This window comes from Schistocerca gregaria, chromosome 2 (assembly GCF_023897955.1).
Source record: "Schistocerca gregaria isolate iqSchGreg1 chromosome 2, iqSchGreg1.2, whole genome shotgun sequence".
NCBI lineage: Eukaryota > Metazoa > Arthropoda > Insecta > Orthoptera > Acrididae > Schistocerca > Schistocerca gregaria.
The window spans coordinates 498,980,878-498,998,850 of NC_064921.1; the positions used below are offsets into that span (position 1 = coordinate 498,980,878).

The window sequence follows — 17,973 nt, forward strand, 5'->3', positions numbered from 1 at the left end:
TCAGTTATTTTACTTCCTAAATAGCAAAACTCCTTTACTACTTTAAGTGTCTCATTTCCTAATCTAATTCCCTCAGCATCACCCGATTTAATTTGACTACATTCCATTATTCTCGTTTTGCTTTTGTTAATGTTCATCTTATATCCTCCTTTCAAGACACTGTCCATTCCATTCAACTGCTCTTCCAAGTCCTTTGCCGTCTCTGACAGAATTACAATGTCATCGGCGAACCTCAAAGTTTTTACTTCGTCTCCATGAATTTTAATGCCTACTCCAAATTTTTCTTTTGTTTCCTTTACTGCTTGCTCAATATACAGATTGAATAACATCGGGGAGAGGCTACAACCCTGTCTCACTCCTTTCCCAACCACTGCTTCCCTTTCATGCCCCTCGACTCTTATGACTGCCATCTGGTTTCTGTACAAATTATAAATAGCCTTTCGCTCCCTGTATTTTCCCCCTGCCACCTTTAGAATTTGAAAAAGAGTATTCCAGTCAACATTGTCAAAAGCTTTCTCTAAGTCTACAAATGCTAGAAACATACGTTTGCCTTTTCTTAATCTTTCTTCTAAGATAAGTCGTAAGGTCAGTATTGCCTCACGTGTTCCAACACTTCGACGGAATCCAAACTGATCCTCCCCGAGGTCTGCATCTACCAGTTTTTCCATTCGTCTGTAAAGAATTCGCGTTAGTATTTTGCAGCCGTGGCTTATTAAACTGATAGTTCGGTAATTTTCACATCTGTCAGCACCTGCTTTCTTTGGGATTGGAATTATTATATTCTTCTTGAAGTCTGAGGGTATTTCGCCTGTCTCATACATCTTGCTCACCAGCTGATAGAGTTTTGTCAGGACTGGTTGTTCCAAGGCCGTCAGTACTTCTAATGGAATGTTGTCTACTCCGGGGGCCTTGTTTCGACTCAGGTCTTTCAGTGCTCTGTCAAACTCTTCACGCAGTATCGTATCTCCCATTTCGTCTTCATCTACATCCTCTTCCATTTCCATAATATTGTCCTCAAGTACATCGCCCTTGTATAAACCTTCTATATACTCCTTCCACCTTTCTGCCTTCCCTTCTTTGCTTAGAACTGGGCTGCCATCTGAGCTCTTGATATTCATACACGTGGTTCTCTTCTCTCCAAAGGTCTCTTTAATTTTCCTGTAGGCAGTATCTATCTTACCCCTAGTGAGATAAGCTTCTACATCCTTACATTTGTCCTCTAGCCATCCCTGTTTAGCCATTTTGCACTTCCTGTCGATCTCATTTTTGAGACGTTTGTATTCCTTTTTGCCTGCTTCATTTACTGCATTTTTATATTTTCTCCTTTCATCAATTAAATTCAATATTTCTTCTGTTACCCAAGGATTTCTAGCAGCCCTCGTCTTTGTACCTACTTTATCCTCTGCTGCCTTCACTACTACATCCCTCAGAGCTACCCATTCTTCTTCTACTGTATTTTTTTCCCCTATTCCTGTCAATTGTTCCCTTATGCTCTCCCTGAAACTCTGTACAACCTCTGGTTCTTTCAGTTTATCCAGGTACCATCTCCTTAATTTCCCTAAGAGCCTACCATTATAAAAATTTAAAAAACCTTTGTTGTCATTCAAAATAAGATTTGTCAGAAATGTTTGCTTGGTCTGTTACGATTGTGGTGTATTATGAGAGTAATATTCACCAAAATTCTGTTAATTCAAAAAACAAGGTAGATGAAACAGAACATTTTTGGTATGACAATTTATTTACAACAATAAATTTAATTAACAATAAATATTAACCATTTAAGTGTGACCACATAATACTCAGAACCTTGTATTTAGGAACCTTAGTCAGATGGAAATGTTAAGCCATACAAACAATTGACTAGTAAAATGAAGTATGTTGCTTATGGAATACCATATGACAGAAATATCCAACTTTTTATGACAAGCTTTGCAAATGTCCATCAAATTCTGTACAGCAGTCACACAAAACAAAAAATACTGCTAGTGTAGAAACCTTTTCATTGTACACTCCAGAGAAATGGAGTAAAAGCATTACACATACTAGTAACAGCTTACAGAAAAAAATTAACATTAGATAATCAAAATGGATACGAGAAAAAATTCAAACAATCAAACTACTGTTGCCACTTCCTAATGATGTTACAGCACTAATGAGCCTTGCCAACAGATAATAAATACTACAGAGCAATATGAAGCACCATTCCCATACAATCAAATACAGCAGTTACGGCTTCATGTGAAATTATGAAAAAGTTCAGAACAGGGTAAATCATGGCTACTTTAATGGAACTATATTGCAGTAACAAAATATCTGCCGATAGATTATAATTACAAGTGAGTCAACAGTTTCAAAAAGAAAAAGTAAATGCAGTTCATATATTGGTGCAATATGATGAACAGTAATGTTACCTCAAGTATTTTTGTCGGGCCTCTTCAGAAACGTAAGAGTTCATCTGAGCTATGTTTCAGCAATTTTTCAAAACAAAGATATACATCAAATAATCTGAACTGATACTCATTAAGTCAGAACAACAATCTGATAACCACATTAACAAAGAAAGTGACTGGGAAGGGAAACAGCAGGTACCGAAAATAATGATTTCCTATTTAACTTTAATATAGAATGACTGACAGAAACCTGGAATGACAGGTAAAGGAATATGACACAGTAAGAAAATCACAGGAGGGTTGAACAACGAGAGCACAGTCACTTCTTCATCTCTATAATTTAAAAAATATTGAGGTAATAAATCATAAGACAAGAGGGAAAGGAAGGGTTGAAGGGGAAGGCTGGCTGAGAGAAGGAAGAGACAGCAAAGGAATAAGTATAGGAATTTGGCACTGGTGAACTCCCCTGGTGCAGGCACAGGGAGTTGGATGTGGCACACAGTGCAGGAATGGAATGGGAGAGGTATACCGAAGAACAAAAGAGAGAAAGAGGGAAATGACAAAAAATCTAGAATGAATAAAATAGGGAAAAGTGTTGAAGGTGGGTGTGGGCCTGGAGATACCAGAGTTTGAGGCCAGGAGAATCTTCCTGTCACAATGCCAGCTAACATTTCTTTTTGTGCCTCTCCCTCCAAGCCCCCAGACACCCTTCCCTCCACTTCCTCAACTCCTTTTCCAACACCACAACTATGCAACTATGCAGTGAGGGGTTACCTTTACTCCTCCACGACTTTGAATAATTATCCTTTCAGATGGCCATTTTAATTTCATCATCCATCATAAATGGAGTTTGTTACAGTGTACTTTACAGTTAGCTGAAACTGTTTACGTAGAGGCGGTCTTGTGAATTCTTCCAAAAATTGGCCCTTCGCTTGCTTTACTTGTGAACTAGTAGACAGAATTATCATCTGGCATTTTATGCCTTTAAGATACTACATTTTCTCTTGGTGATATAATGCAATATGGATATAATGCTGTTGTTTTTGTTATTGTGTCCTTTATTTGAGTAAAACTGAAACACACTGTAGTAGTTTATTCCCAGCAGTTTCATAAGGACGTCATGTCTGTAGTAAATGGGCGACTGTGATTTGCGTAGTTTGCCAAAGCTGTGCCCTGTGTTATTAAGGAGTGTGTCTGCATTTCAGCTTTCTTTCTTAAAACATAGAACACGACACATTAGAAGATATATTCAAGGCGGAGATCATCAAAACAATGTGTTTATGGAAATAGGTGTTCTAAGTGTGTCCAGTAAAGTAACTGGAGGTATACCACAGGCTTTTAAAGAACTAATAGTTCTTTTTAAATTCAATAAATTTGTACGAGAAAATGAGCAAGGACAGGAAACCATTTAGAATTGTCACCACACACAAGTTTCAACAATTTGTATTTTTGAGAATCAAACACATATACTACTGTGTTACGAGTTCGATGTAAAATAATGTAATTTATTGGATAACAACTAGAATTTAAGTGATTATGCCCTGGGAAAGTTAGCAACCACAGAAATCCAAAATCAATATGTCTACAATTTTACAGCAGCCTTTGGCCCTGCTCTAGTAAATAAAAATTTGATTCCTGCAGTCATCATTACTTTTCATCTTCTTCTCGGTCACGAAGTATAGTGGCCTAATGATGAGTTGTAGCTTGGGTCCTAGTACCAAAAATTTATGGAGGTTTGTAACTACATAATATCTATAGATCCTTTACCTAATCTTCCAAAATGAATTTTCTAACATGCAATCAGTATGGAAAGAAGCAAGATCTCTTGGATTTATCAAGTGTTTCACAACACACTATCAGTGAGCTGCACAGACAGCTTGCAGATAATGTGCTGCAATACTGCAACATACACTGCATGACATATGCATGACCCATATGATGGTGAGTGAAAAGTTTCTTCATAAAATTTTTATTGACTTTTTTTATGTACTATTACTATTTCTCAAAGTCCTTAAAAGGTTTTAATTACAAATATTATATCCGAGTGAGTCATAAATTTTGATTTTGTTACAGTGCTGCATCTCCTAAACAAAAAATTACTCAATAAAACATTTTCTTTTTCAACTGGAGGACCTAAAATCTGTCATTCCTTCATTCAGCAATATCGCCTTCAGTTATGATTAATTTACATTTAACAGTTTTCTATGGCACCGAAATATCTGACTACAATATTCTGAATAGCTGGCCAGTGGAATTAACTGTGAAATCTCCCATCAGAGACTGGGACTCCAACCCAGAACTTTGTCTTTTGTGGGAAATGCTCTTACTGAATAAGCATTCCAGGTACAATACACAGTTTGTCACACTTTCCGAACTTCAAAGACCTTCCCCTGCAGACCCTGCAGAACCCCAGCTCTCCTGGAGGAAAAGATACTGTGGGTCACGCACAGATAACTCGGTCGATAAGAGCATTGTCCATGAAAGGCAATGTTCTGAGTTTGAGCCCCAACAGACAGATTTAATATGTCAGGAAGTTCCATAACACACACTCTCTTGTAGGATGAAAGATGCATTCTGGAAAATTCACCTGATAAGAATATTTGTTGGGAACCTTAAAAAGGTGAACCACTGACAATAACTAAGGAGATGAAAAAAGGGATACTGGGACATGTTTGTAAAGTGACTGAAATCATAATTTTATAAAAATATGTTACAGTAACTTAACACCTAGTGAAGCTGAACTTATCACAGTCCAAACTTGCATCTGTCAGTTGAATTGGGCAGATTTTAAATTCTACTCTTTCTACATTCGGGCAACAACCATTAGCATATTCAAGTCATTATGAATTGTTAAGCACAGGGTGAAGACAAAGAGCGCAACTGAAATTATTCTCGGGAGAGAAATGGTATGCCTTCGTGAGGCACTATAATTTTAGTTCATAGATTCACAGGAAAGAAGATGTATGCCTTCATAATTAGCAAAGTGTACTGTTATGCCATTTTGTCTGGTCTGAATATTTCTTTCTATTGACTTTTTCATGCATGTAAATGCTTTTAGACTGCCGTTCATGAAGAGCTGGTGATGACTAATTGTGTCCACTAATCTACAAACTTTTTACCATATTGTTCAACATATAATTTGCTGAAAAACTGGCACAACAACATTAATTCACACTGAGGAACATGAAGAGGAATACATAATACAAAATATGTTGATATGGAACATTATCACTACAGCTACAAACTGCTTTACATTCACTGCACACAATGAAAATCACACATATAAATGACTTAAATACCTTGTTATTAGAAAGTACTGCCATTTCCATGGCAGTTGATAATTTCATTGACATGAGATCATTAGAGATACAACTACATGCCTCAAAAACAGCAATGTACATGTAAACTTTGATCACAAAACTGAATGGGGCATTCATTTTCCATAGTTGTGAATGGAATGCAAAGGTTCATATCATATACTGCAGGCTTTGAAACAGGATCCATATTTTGTATTTATGTTCAGTTATTGCATATAATACAGTCTCACAAGATAAGATATTGAGCCCATGACCATGTCACAGTTACATCACACAACCCACACTTGGAAATCGTATATCACAAGCACTGTCCTTTCTGCTTTCTATCTTGATTGCACCCGTCTTCTCAATGTCACCCTAACCAACCTCTCCACCTACTCTTAATATGCTGCCTTACTGTCTTTCTTCCAGTAGTATCCTTCCCTGCTTTTGCTAGGGTTTTTACTTGCATTTCACACATAAACGAGAGCTACAATTTGTATCAATATCCACCAAAATTATTGTCGTGACAGGATATATAAAGCAATCTGTTGAAAAATATAAATAACAAAGAAAAATAAAACTGGGAAATACAAGCGCTCGTGGCACCAGTATCAGTAACATTGCCATACACCGACTGTATCTATCCCAGAACATAGCAGAATCAGATGACAATTTCATGAATATTTTGTCACTGTATTCATCTGGACATTTAATCAATCTCCTGTCTCAAATGTTCATGATTTTCTCAATGTGTTACAATGGCAGATTATAACAGTCACAGCAATATATACTTGTGTTACCTCACAGGATGAAATAGTTTCTCTTTCAAACTCACTCTGACACATGTAATACATTTAATAAGTTTAATCTATTTATTTACAAGCACCCTTTCCTTAAAATGTTTCTATGTTACATACACATCTTGTGATAAGATGACAGAATGTGTGTTTCCGTAACACAAGAGGGGATACTGTTTTCAACCTTAGTACATCAATTTGTTTTGTGCTTGCTTTTTCTTTCCTGTAAAGTGAATGAAACTAAAGTTTACAATAACTTACTGCAGTACAAAATTTGAAGTCTTCATGTATTCTATTGTAACAATATAATTCAAGAGGCTTTAAAATATATCACAAACTTAAATGCTCAGAAGAGCAACCTAGAGATATGTTTTATCTTTTGATATAAAATTAATATAGGCTTTGATTTCAAAAACACAAAACAAACTCACTGACAGGCAAGCATAAAAATATAACTTACACATAATTACAATATATGTGAGAAAATGATTTTTCCTCAGGTACATTTACTGCATTCTCATGAACAGAATCCAATAAAATAATTAAATAAAAGAATTTGTTACTACAAAATGAATGCATGATTATGCTGATGAACTGTTGGGCAGTAACAGTGCATAAACTTTCACAGTTCTGTATGATGAGTGTGTGTATGTTGAGATTTTGGATTGAAATCAGATGGGTGAATAAATAATCCTTCCATAGCTTTCCAGTGTACATGTCCTACAGCAGGTGTCGGAACCCCAACAATCTCTGCCTGGCCATTAATTGGGCGTCCATATGTCCGACCAGTTGCTGATAAATAGCTGAAAATTTTAAAAATCTATTACATTTACATTTTATAAATATTTACTTGAGCCTAAAATCTTAAAAGTTATATTTACGACTGAATAAAAATGAAATAAGTTTGTCTGGTTCCCCATACATAAAATAATACAAGGTTAGAACTATAATTTTTAATAGTTTCTGTCCCTGACTTTCTCCATAGTTTATACAAAATGGATTAAGTGAAACACCTTCCCTAATGATTAACTTTCTCCATCTGTAAACAGATGAGCCAAACATGTTACACAACCATACACAATTAATCAGTGTATTTCATATACAATGCAAGTGCTGTATACTGCATTGCTGTGGGAACTAATGCCAGAGGATATGATTCAATTGCCATTTATATCGCAGCCCATTCCTTGGACTGTAGCAAATGGAGTATCAGTTTTAGCGAAAAGTAGGAAAGTTAGGAGTGGTCTAGGAAAACCATCAGAGAACAGAATTATGCCATTTAGCACTTCAGGTTGCTGTTAGTAGCATCTGCTCACAGAGCTGTGCACAAACTCAAACTGAAACTTTGCAAAATAACAGAAGTGCACTAATTGAGCAATTCAAATACTATTACTCCATGTCAGTACTGAAGTTGACTGTTGCCTCTGTGTACAATAGGTTGGCCTGAAATGCACAGGTGATGCATGGCTGCATTAATAGGGATACATAATTTGCAGAAAATTGATACTGGACTTCTAAAAACCCTCATCAAATACATCAATAGTCTCTATATTATGAGAAGGAAAGTTGCTACTCACCATATAGCGGAAATGCTGTGTCACAGATAAGCACAACAAAAAGATTTTCAAATTTAAAGGTTTCAGCCAAAGGCCTTTGTCAACAATAGACAAACAGAAGCACATACACACACTCACACAACTGCAATTCACACACATGACTGCAGTCTCAGGCAACTGAAACCCCACTGCGAGCAGCAGCACCACTGCATGATGGGAGTGACAACTTGGTGGGTGACAGGAGGCTGGGGCAGGGAGCGGGAGGAATAGTAAGGTGGGGATGGCAGACAGTGAAGTGCTGCAAGTTGGGCGACGTGCAGGGGAGAGTGGGGAGGGAGAGGAGGAAGTAACGGAAAAGGAGAGAAAGAGAGAGAAATAAATAATTTTTTAAAAAAATAAGAAAAGACTAGGTGGGATGGTGGAAAGACGGTTGTGTAGCGCAGGAATAGGAGCAGGGAAAGGGCTGGATGGGTGTGTACATTGACTAACGAAGCTTGAGGCCAGGAGGGTTATGGGAACGTAGGATGTATTGCAGGGGAAGTTCCCAATTGTGCAATTCAGAAAAGCTGGTGTTGGTGGGAAGGAAGGATAGGATTGGATTGGATTGTTTGGGGAAGGAGACCAGACAGCAAGGTCATTGGTCTCATCGGATTAGGGAAGACCGGGAAGGAACTCGGCCGTGCCCTTTCAAAGGAACCATCCCAGCATTTGCCTGGAGCGATTGAGGGAAATCACGGAAAACCTAAATCAGAATGGTCGGATGCAGGATTGAACCATCATCCTCGGTGGGAAGGATCCATATGGCACAAGCTGTGAAGCAGTCATTGAAACGAAGGATATCATGTTTAGCAGCATAATAGACATGTGAAACCAGTTATGTGGTCTACAAGTTAAGCTGCAACCACTGTGCTGGCATGACAACCAACAAGCTGTCTGTCTGCATCAATGGCCACTGACAAACTGTGGCCAAGGTACAGGTGGACTACCCTGTTTCTGCATCGCTGGAAGTACTCAAGGTTGTACCAAAAAGAGCTTATGAGAAGAGGTTCAAGGACTGGAAGAAGCATTGGAACAAGCGTATTACATCTGAGGGGGATTACTTTGAAGGGGCCTACATGAATATTGATGAATAAATAAATATTTTTTCATAAAAATACAGTCGCCTTACTTTTTGAACACACTTTGTAGCTTTGTCATAGAAAACTGAATGCAGAACCAACACACCATCATGGGTTTCCTTTACCAACAGACATATGGTAAACTAATGTTGCGATTCTGCTGTACATCAAGGGAAGATGGAGTCATGATAGCAACTGGGAACAGATTACTGGCACACATACTGCTGGTATGTGTGTATTGAAAATTGGTGACGGAAACTGAGGAACCAAAACCATGTGTTGGGAAAAAAAAAATTAATCCAACATAAAAAGCTGAAGGTTCAACAACATGGAAGTACATTAGGCCACAGTAGTACTTTAGCACATGGTTAATGTGACACTCCAACCTGCAAACCATAACTCACAGAATACAAATATCAGTTTAATGTAGTCAAAATTCTCTACTTACACTTCCGTATCAACATGTTTCAACATTATAGCTTCATCACGTTCCCAAAATTCACCCTCGCACAACACCATCCAGTGGTCACCTGAATCTCCAACACCTGAAAAGAGAAAGACACTGGTAGAGGTCTTATATTATGACACTTCATCAAAACCATTTTTTTTCCCTTTTACTTACCATCCAGTATCTATCACAAAATAAAATCCTGTAACTCTTATTCTGCAGGAAATGGAATGCACAAAGTGAACGTTAATGTTGTAAAATGCACTACAAATTACTGAGAAAAGATTTACAGCAATCGATCACTGTTTCTGGAACTTGATGTATTCACATCCATCCACAGCTATATTTGAAAAGGGGAAATTCAGATTTACACTTCAAATACCACTTAAAGAGTCCTGATACTTGCTCTTGTCACTAAATAGTAGTTCTTTCTTCTTGTTTCTGTGGTTAGTTTCACATGTGCTGTGGATTTATCAGTCTACTTCAGTTTAACTGCAAAAGCTAACTTAATATAGGGTTACTCCCCATACAGTAGAATATTTTAGGAATATCTCCTCCTTGAATTAAATGTTGCACAATGTTCCCAAGGGAATCAAACTAAACGGAACAGAATTTGAGCTCAAGACAAAAAAGTTCGAGACTTTAAAAAAGCTTCAGCAAAGGAAAACAAAATTACATGCAAGCGTTATGCCAGTTTTGGCCACATTAAGATAACTTAAATTTAAAACTGGTTGTAATAGATGGGGGATATATGGATAAGATGTACAACTTTTTGTGCTCTATGTACTGTTAAAATTTCATGGCTTACCATTCACTGCTTTCGAACTACACTAGGTCAAAGCTGGAGAAAAGTCAATTGGGACAATTTTTCTATCATTTTGTGATTAATAATTTATTACCAAATGAAGAACATTTAATGTCCTTTATAATACTGTCACTTTAATGTGGCAGCTTTAGGCAAAGGTGTTTTAAACTATGGTTGCACAAGATAACAATTGAGCTCGGGCCTGAACTACCACATTTACAACATTGCTAACCTCAGCAAACAATTTCGCTGACCGGAGTGGCCGTGCGGTTCTAGCTGCTACAGTCTGGAGTCGAGCAACCGCTACGGTTGCAGGTTCGAATCCTGCCTCGGGCATGGATGTGTGTGATGTCCTTAGGTTAGTTAGGTTTCATTAGTTCTAAGTTCTAGGCAACTGATGTTCTCAGAAGTTAAGTTGCATAGTGCTCAGAGCCATTCTGAACCAAACAATTTCGCTCTAGCTGTTACCTAATGCTTTGTGTACTCTGCTTTGAGTTGTGCACTGCTTACTGTTTTCTTTTCTTATTTTGAAACGAGTTCTCTGCCAAGAGCATCTTTCTAGTTTTGCCTTCACTAGAGCAACAACTATAACGTAAGCTACCAGGCCTGCAAGATGGAGGCAGAGCTTCTTGTTCTGGTCTGTCCCCCCCCCCCCCTCCCCCTCGCCCCACACACATAACATATATCCCCCAGGCCAGTCCTCATTTGTTAACACTCGTGACCGACTGTCACATTATTGTGTCCGCACTTTACTAGTATGGCAGAGAAAGGTGTTTGTTATCAATTCTACTGAGCTGCTGCAGTTGTTTGTGAATATTCTATTCCACTAAATTAATGTGTAAACATATAATTTAGAATTCCTGCACCAAATTTGTACAAACTTTATTGTCGTACCGCTACATATTAGACATGACATGTTTTCTTGCACTAGAAAATATTTTGGTTGTTTTGCAGATCTTTCATTCTTCCATACAAGGTCAAAAATCAAGCACTACTACAACTATTCAACATGAGTGAACTATTCTGTGTTATATTTGATAGATTTTAGTTATTTTTAGATGCTATAGTTATTTTTACTAATACTGGTATTCTTATTTTATCTCTAACTAATTATGACTATGAAATTTTAACATCATTGCACAGCCAGGATAGAAATAATTAGGAAAGGATGGGTTTACATACTGTCTAATATGCACTCCTTGTTAACTACTGGTTGCAGGTGATCATTAAGATCATAATTGTTGGTGACTGCCATCAACAATTAAAACATAGCTCTTGTTAAAGTACTTTCTTCGGGCCACTGTGAAAAGCACCAATTATTTGTTGAAATGCATGATGAACACAATGCTATCTTGTAAATCAATTTACTCACATCCAATTTCATTCAGAATACCATTTTCACAGTGGAAAAATATTTTTTACAAAGGTAACATCACACCACATTCATGTTCAAACATGTCATGAAGAACATTGAGTGACTAGAAAAATGTGAGAACAACAAGTGCTCAGTATTACAGCACTGACTGAAACAACAACAACAAGTTGACTACTAATAGTCCAGGTTAAAAATCAAAAGCACTGTGTTCATCCCCCATATCAGCAAACAGTTCATGTCAGCCAGTTTGTGACTCGAAACATGGACATGTTGATGTGTCTTATGTTTGAAGAAAAATGTTTGTAGGAAAAATTATGTATGAATGTTTCTTTTTGTGTTGTTTATGTCACCACTGGTCATGCAGAGGTGAGTGGTAGTCCATTCTCAGTTCTGAATTACAATCAAGAAGTTAGTCACTCTTGAGTACAATGAGGCAGTAATTTGTTGGCACTTTACAAGGAGGGGTTCCCAGTGGTTGGATCAACTTTTCAAAACTATCTCTATGATGGTGTACATTAGGATTGAATGTTAACCCACCATTAAGCCACTCATGCAGTGGGCCTTCATTTATAAACAATCAACAAATAAATTTTTTTCTGCTTGATAGTCTGGAGCATTATAATCTAGATGTTCATCCCGAGTGCCAGTGTAGCATATTGGCCAGCATACAAGACTAATAAGCTAAAGGTGATGGATTCAAGTCCTGTCAGATGGTTTTTAGATTTTGGTTTTTAAATTTTTGTCAAAATGACTTCCATTTTTTCTTTTTATTCAATTAACTGGTTCAAACATAATTTTTCTTTAATTTCAAATCCTTTGTCATATAATTTTGTCCATCTGGTTTTAATTATATTTCTTTGTGTATTGTAATGCATAATCATTTAAAAATACCAATCCATCAATTATACAACAAAATGCAAAATAATACACCAGTATTTACATTGGTTGTGCCATCATCACAAAAATTTATTTTCTGTTGCAAGATATACCTTTTCTTGTGGGAGGGAAGATGGTGGGGGGTAATCATCATCATATAAATGGTTAAAGCATAAACTGTTCTCAGACAATGGACAAAATACAAATACTACATTTCCACATTCACATTCTTTGTTCATTAAATTACAAAATATTGTCTTTTCATACCCTACCTTGGATCTGTACTAGGCGAATCTTGCAAGAAAATGTCCCCAGCAGTGGGATCGACTTCCTGAAACTGTCTGTAAGGTTATGTACGCTAAGGTCCTACATTATCACACACTGCAGCCATTCACCTCTGCCTGGGTAGCTCTGTTTGTAGAGCACTTTCCCACAAAAAGCAAAGGTCCCGAGTTCGAGTCACAGTTTTAATATACCAGGAAGTAGCATATTCAAATGTTTAAGTATTACAACAAATAAATAAATATAATTAAATTCAAATTCACAAATATTCCAAATGGAAAAATAATAACAGAAAGAAAAAAAATAGAACAGAAAAAAGTGCATACCTTGATTAAAACGATGTGGCAAAGGAACAGAAATAAAAAATTACATTTAAACCAATTAATTGAACAAAAATGATGCTCAAAGCCTTTCTGATAAAAATTAAAACAAAAAATTTTAAATTACCCAATGAGATTCCAACCACACCTTACCATATTCATTACAGTACACAATAAATCTGTAAAACAGTACTTTTTAAAGCTACCGAGTGTAACACGAAATGCCGGGGGTTGTCACCTTCCCCTCCACTCCCACCCCTGGCAAATACATGCAAATAATGGCTCGCCAGGACGAAAGACTGGGACCTTAACCTACAACACCAGATAAACAGTTTCACAAAGTTGATCCCACAGCTGAAGACTTCCCCTTGTTAGTTACATGTTATGAAATGCTAGTGCATCAGAATTCAATGAACACTTGAGTGGATTTTGACTGCATCTTCATGTTTAGCAATGTTGCATTTATTATAAGTAATTCAGATGTACTCTGTTTCTTTTTCTTTTCTTCCTTCCCCCCCCCCCCCCCCCCCCAACCCCCCCACCCTCCTTCTTGCTATAAAAATGTCACATGGCTGACACAGGAGTACATTTTGAAGGAACAATTTTCATAGTGCCCATAATTTTTCCAGCAATTTTCATATTTGCTTTGCTCTAGTTGAAAACAGTTTATTACAAACCAGTAGTTTTCAATATTGAAAGGGAAACAATGATTTATACATTGGCCAGTCTGTCATGGGTGTACTGACAGGCTAAATGTGATATAATGCACAGCTCCAGTTTTTATCTCATTTTACTGCATCAACTACACTTGAATCTGAGTGTGTATTGGAAGGAACATATAATTCTCTGTTGGGATATCTTCTTTGAATTCTGAAAGTAGTTCCACACATTAAAAAAGTCAACTTAGTTGCATAGTCTTCTGCTGGTGTCTGTGGACTCATCTTGACCAAATAAATCTACTACGCGATGTACAACTCTGCTACAAATATCCATTTCTTACACCATTTTTAACTAGAAAAATAATATTAGAGGATGTGTCACACAGTTATAGTGTACGTAATATAATATGCCTATAAGCAACACCTCTCAAAAATGTTTTGAACAAACTGTGGTCTGTCAGTTGCCACACTACAACTGAAATGGTAAAAGAACATATGTGAACACTGTCAGTGATTTGGTAATGATGTTATACTCAATGACATCGGGAATTTTGTCTAAATTTATGTGCTTGTATTTGGAACAGATTCTAGTTGTGGCATCAGGAAAAATTTTCCTTAAATTTTCTTGATTATAACATTATTTCTCATGGAACTAAACATCATTATCTGCAAGCAGTCTTTCAGTTGTAAATTCTTAATTTTTATCTGAATAAAAGATGTACAACCAATTCAATGAAAAATCACACAACTGATTGATTAGGTGTGCTGGTAGCTTACCATTATCATCTCCATATGCTGAGATTTCCTGGTCACCTGACAGAGGCGAGGCGAAATGATGTGAATGCAGATTTTTCAGAGTTGCCAAATGTGTTAATCTTATTATATCACCACACTTCACCGGTTCACTGAAAGGTAAGACAGTATACTTAAAACTTTTGTAGAGTTATGAAAGCAGCAGCAGCAGCACACCCAGTAGTCCAAGGGAGTGCATGCCTGAAAGAACAATAGAGCATGTTTTTTCTCTTATTCTTCTTCTTCTTTTTTTTTTTTTGCAGAGATAGTTTAACATATTTTACTGGTTAATACCATGCTTTGTGAGCATAATAAGACAGTCATAAAAGACAGTATCAAACTATAAAACTTGTAACAATAGCACAGTTTAGAACTGAGGTGCAATAGCCTGGCAGTGACTGTGTTCCTTATTCTCCTGTGTTCCTCCATTGAAGAAAGGATTATATGAGACATAAAACAAAATACTTAATGTTTCATTTTTCATTTGTAACATGTGCATCAACAGTGCCATATGTTTCCTTCAAACCACACCACCACTGTAACTCCCACAGCCCAGCAGACATTTCACTCTTTAGGCCTACAGTAGTAGGTGGAACAGCAACAGCTGCTATTTGATTTTATGCTGAGTCCTGGTCTGGCCAACAGTTCTAATCTGCCAAAACCTTTATCAAAGGAACAAATATTTTGTATGGTTACTGTATTACAGTCAAACTTAACACACTGCATTTAGGGACAGAAAAACACTAAAACAATCAAAGAGTAGTTTATTAGCTCCAGGGCAAATGTGACATAAAATGGAATAATCAATTTATCTTGTACGTACGTCATTTCATAAAACAGGATAGATCCTGATTTCCACAAAGATAATGGATTGTTTTACCTTTCCTGATTGATAACTTCACCGATAAGTGCTAATGTTAAAAAAAAAGGGGGGGGGGGGGGCCTCCACCACCTGAACAATGTCTCTAGACACTGTTCTTCAACATAGCCTTAGATTGTGTTGAAGTGCCATTATCCAAAATCCACCACATTTTCTCTCAGATACTGTGAAGTTAGCGTGAAAAATGTAACTACTAAGGAATTATTTCTAAAATATTCATGTGTTCTCTCTGGTAACATCTCACCAGGAGACAGGCTGCCTTCTGACAAGAGAACCTCCCCATCGCAGCCCCCTTAGATTTAGTTATAAGTTGGCTCAGTCGATAGGCTTTGAAAAACTGAACACAGATGAATCGAGAAAAAAGGAAGAAGTTGCGTGGAACTGTGAGAAAATAAGAAGAATATACAAACTGAGTAGTTCATGCTCAGGAGAGGCATCATAGGGGGTAATGTGAGAACAGGAGCGCCGTGGTCACGTGGTTAGCGTGAGCAGCTGCGGAACTAGAGGTCCTCGGTTCAAGATATGATCTGTCCGTTCGTTCATTGACGTCTCTGTTCACTGTAATAAGTTTAGTGTCTGTGTTTTGCAACTGCACCGCAAAACCGTGTAATTCCTAGACAGGAAAACACGTCTGATATATTCCATATGACACGGTGACGGCATGTGCGTCACATGACAGGAATATGTTGTCGATCCACCTAACTTGTACACTTGGCGAATGGGTAAAAAGATTCTTCTACCTTGCCCGATTTAGGTTTTCTTGTGGATGTGATAGTCACTCTCAAAAAAGTGATGAAAACATAAGAGTTTGTCACATAAACTGCAACAAATGAATGCAACAGTTTCACAGTCGCACAGTTTATCCTGTGCTCTGTCAAAACATATGTTTTTAACGTTTTCAAAATTTTCCGTGTGTAGACTGTCAAATCCTGCATATGTCAAAGCAAATCTGAACATCTACTGGAATTTTGGAAAGTGACGTTGATTATGTGTGAGTGCCTGAACTTTGATAATTGACACACGATCACGTAAACAACACTGCTCTGTGTACCTGTGCAGCTTCACAAAATAATTATCTGAAAATAAAAAAAAATTAAACTTTTCACTCGAGGGAAGACTTGAACCAAGGACCTCTCATTCTGCAGCTGCTCACGCTAGCTACGGGACCACGGCGCTCCTGAGCTCACAGTTTCGTTGATGTTGCCTATCTTGCACATGGACAACTCAGTTTGTATATTTCGCTTTTTTTTTTTCATAGTTCCACACAACTTCTTCCTGTTTTCTCGATTGATCTGTGTTCAGTTTTTCAAGGCCTATCCACTCTGCCAACTTATAACTAAATTTGAGGGGGGTGAGATGGGGAGGTTCCCTTGTGAGATGATCACAAAATTATAGAGGAAGGCATGATAGGATTTAAATCCCCAATAATGTTCCAGAAGCTTGAGGATCCTGTAACAAGCTAGGCTGCAATTTCCAGGCCTTGCACCACAGGAACAGTACGGTCCCCCTAAATGGATCAGGTGCGGTGATGTCGACTGGGAAAATGCCCAGTGGGTAGAATGTTTTTTCAAAGCAGTTTTAAATGCCGAAAATCTGGGCATTTACAAAAAAAATTACTTTAAAAAGTTTTTACTGCTATAATGTAAAATTTACCGATTGTTGTTGTTGTTGTCTTCAGTCCACAGACTGGTTTGTGGAAGCTTTCCATGCAACTATATCCTTTGCAAGTCTCATCTCCGAGTACCTAATGCAATCTACATCCTTCTGAATCTGCTTAGTGTATTCATCTCTCGGTCTCCCTCTATGATTTTTAACCTCCATTCTTCCCTCCAATACTAAATTGGTGATCCCTTGGTGACCCAGAATGTGTCCTATCAACCAATTCTCCTTTTAGTCAGGATGTGCCCCAAATTCCTGTTCTTGCCAATTCTATTCAGTATCTCCTCAGTAGTTATGTGATCTATCCATATAATCTACAGCATTCTTTGGTAGCACCTCATTTCGAAAGTTTCTATTCTCTTCTTGTCTAAACTACTTATCGTCCATGTTTCACTTCCATACTCCATACACTTCCATACTCCATACAAATACTTTCAGAAAAGACTTCCTGACACTTAAAACTATACTCAATGATAACAAATTTCTCTTCTTCAGAAACGCTTTCCTCGCCATAGCCAGTCTACATTTTATATCCTCTCTACTTCGACCATTATCGGTTATTTTGTTCCCCACAGAGCAGAACTCATCTACTACATTAAGTGTCTCATTTCCTAATTTAATTCCCTCAGCAGTACCTGATTTAAGGGGAGTTGGAACGCCCTATTCTGACAATGTTAAATTTAGTGACTTGGCCTCCCTGTATTTCAGGAACTACTG

At 37.4% G+C, this 17,973-nt stretch overlaps 1 protein-coding gene across 1 annotated transcript in view; it reads right to left on the reverse strand.

The window, feature by feature from the left end:
- Positions 1-3,336: 3,336 nt before the first annotated feature.
- LOC126328216 (stromal cell-derived factor 2) overlaps positions 3,337-17,973 on the reverse strand; it is a 40,461-nt gene continuing 25,824 nt past the window's right edge. Inside the window, exons 3-5 of the mRNA XM_049995998.1 lie at positions 14,703-14,830; positions 9,609-9,705; positions 3,337-7,289 (exon numbers count right to left, since the gene is read on the reverse strand). Coding sequence (XP_049851955.1) covers positions 7,109-7,289; positions 9,609-9,705; positions 14,703-14,830 — 406 coding nt within the window. The 3' untranslated portion in view covers positions 3,337-7,108. The remainder of the gene's footprint in view (positions 7,290-9,608; positions 9,706-14,702; positions 14,831-17,973) is intronic.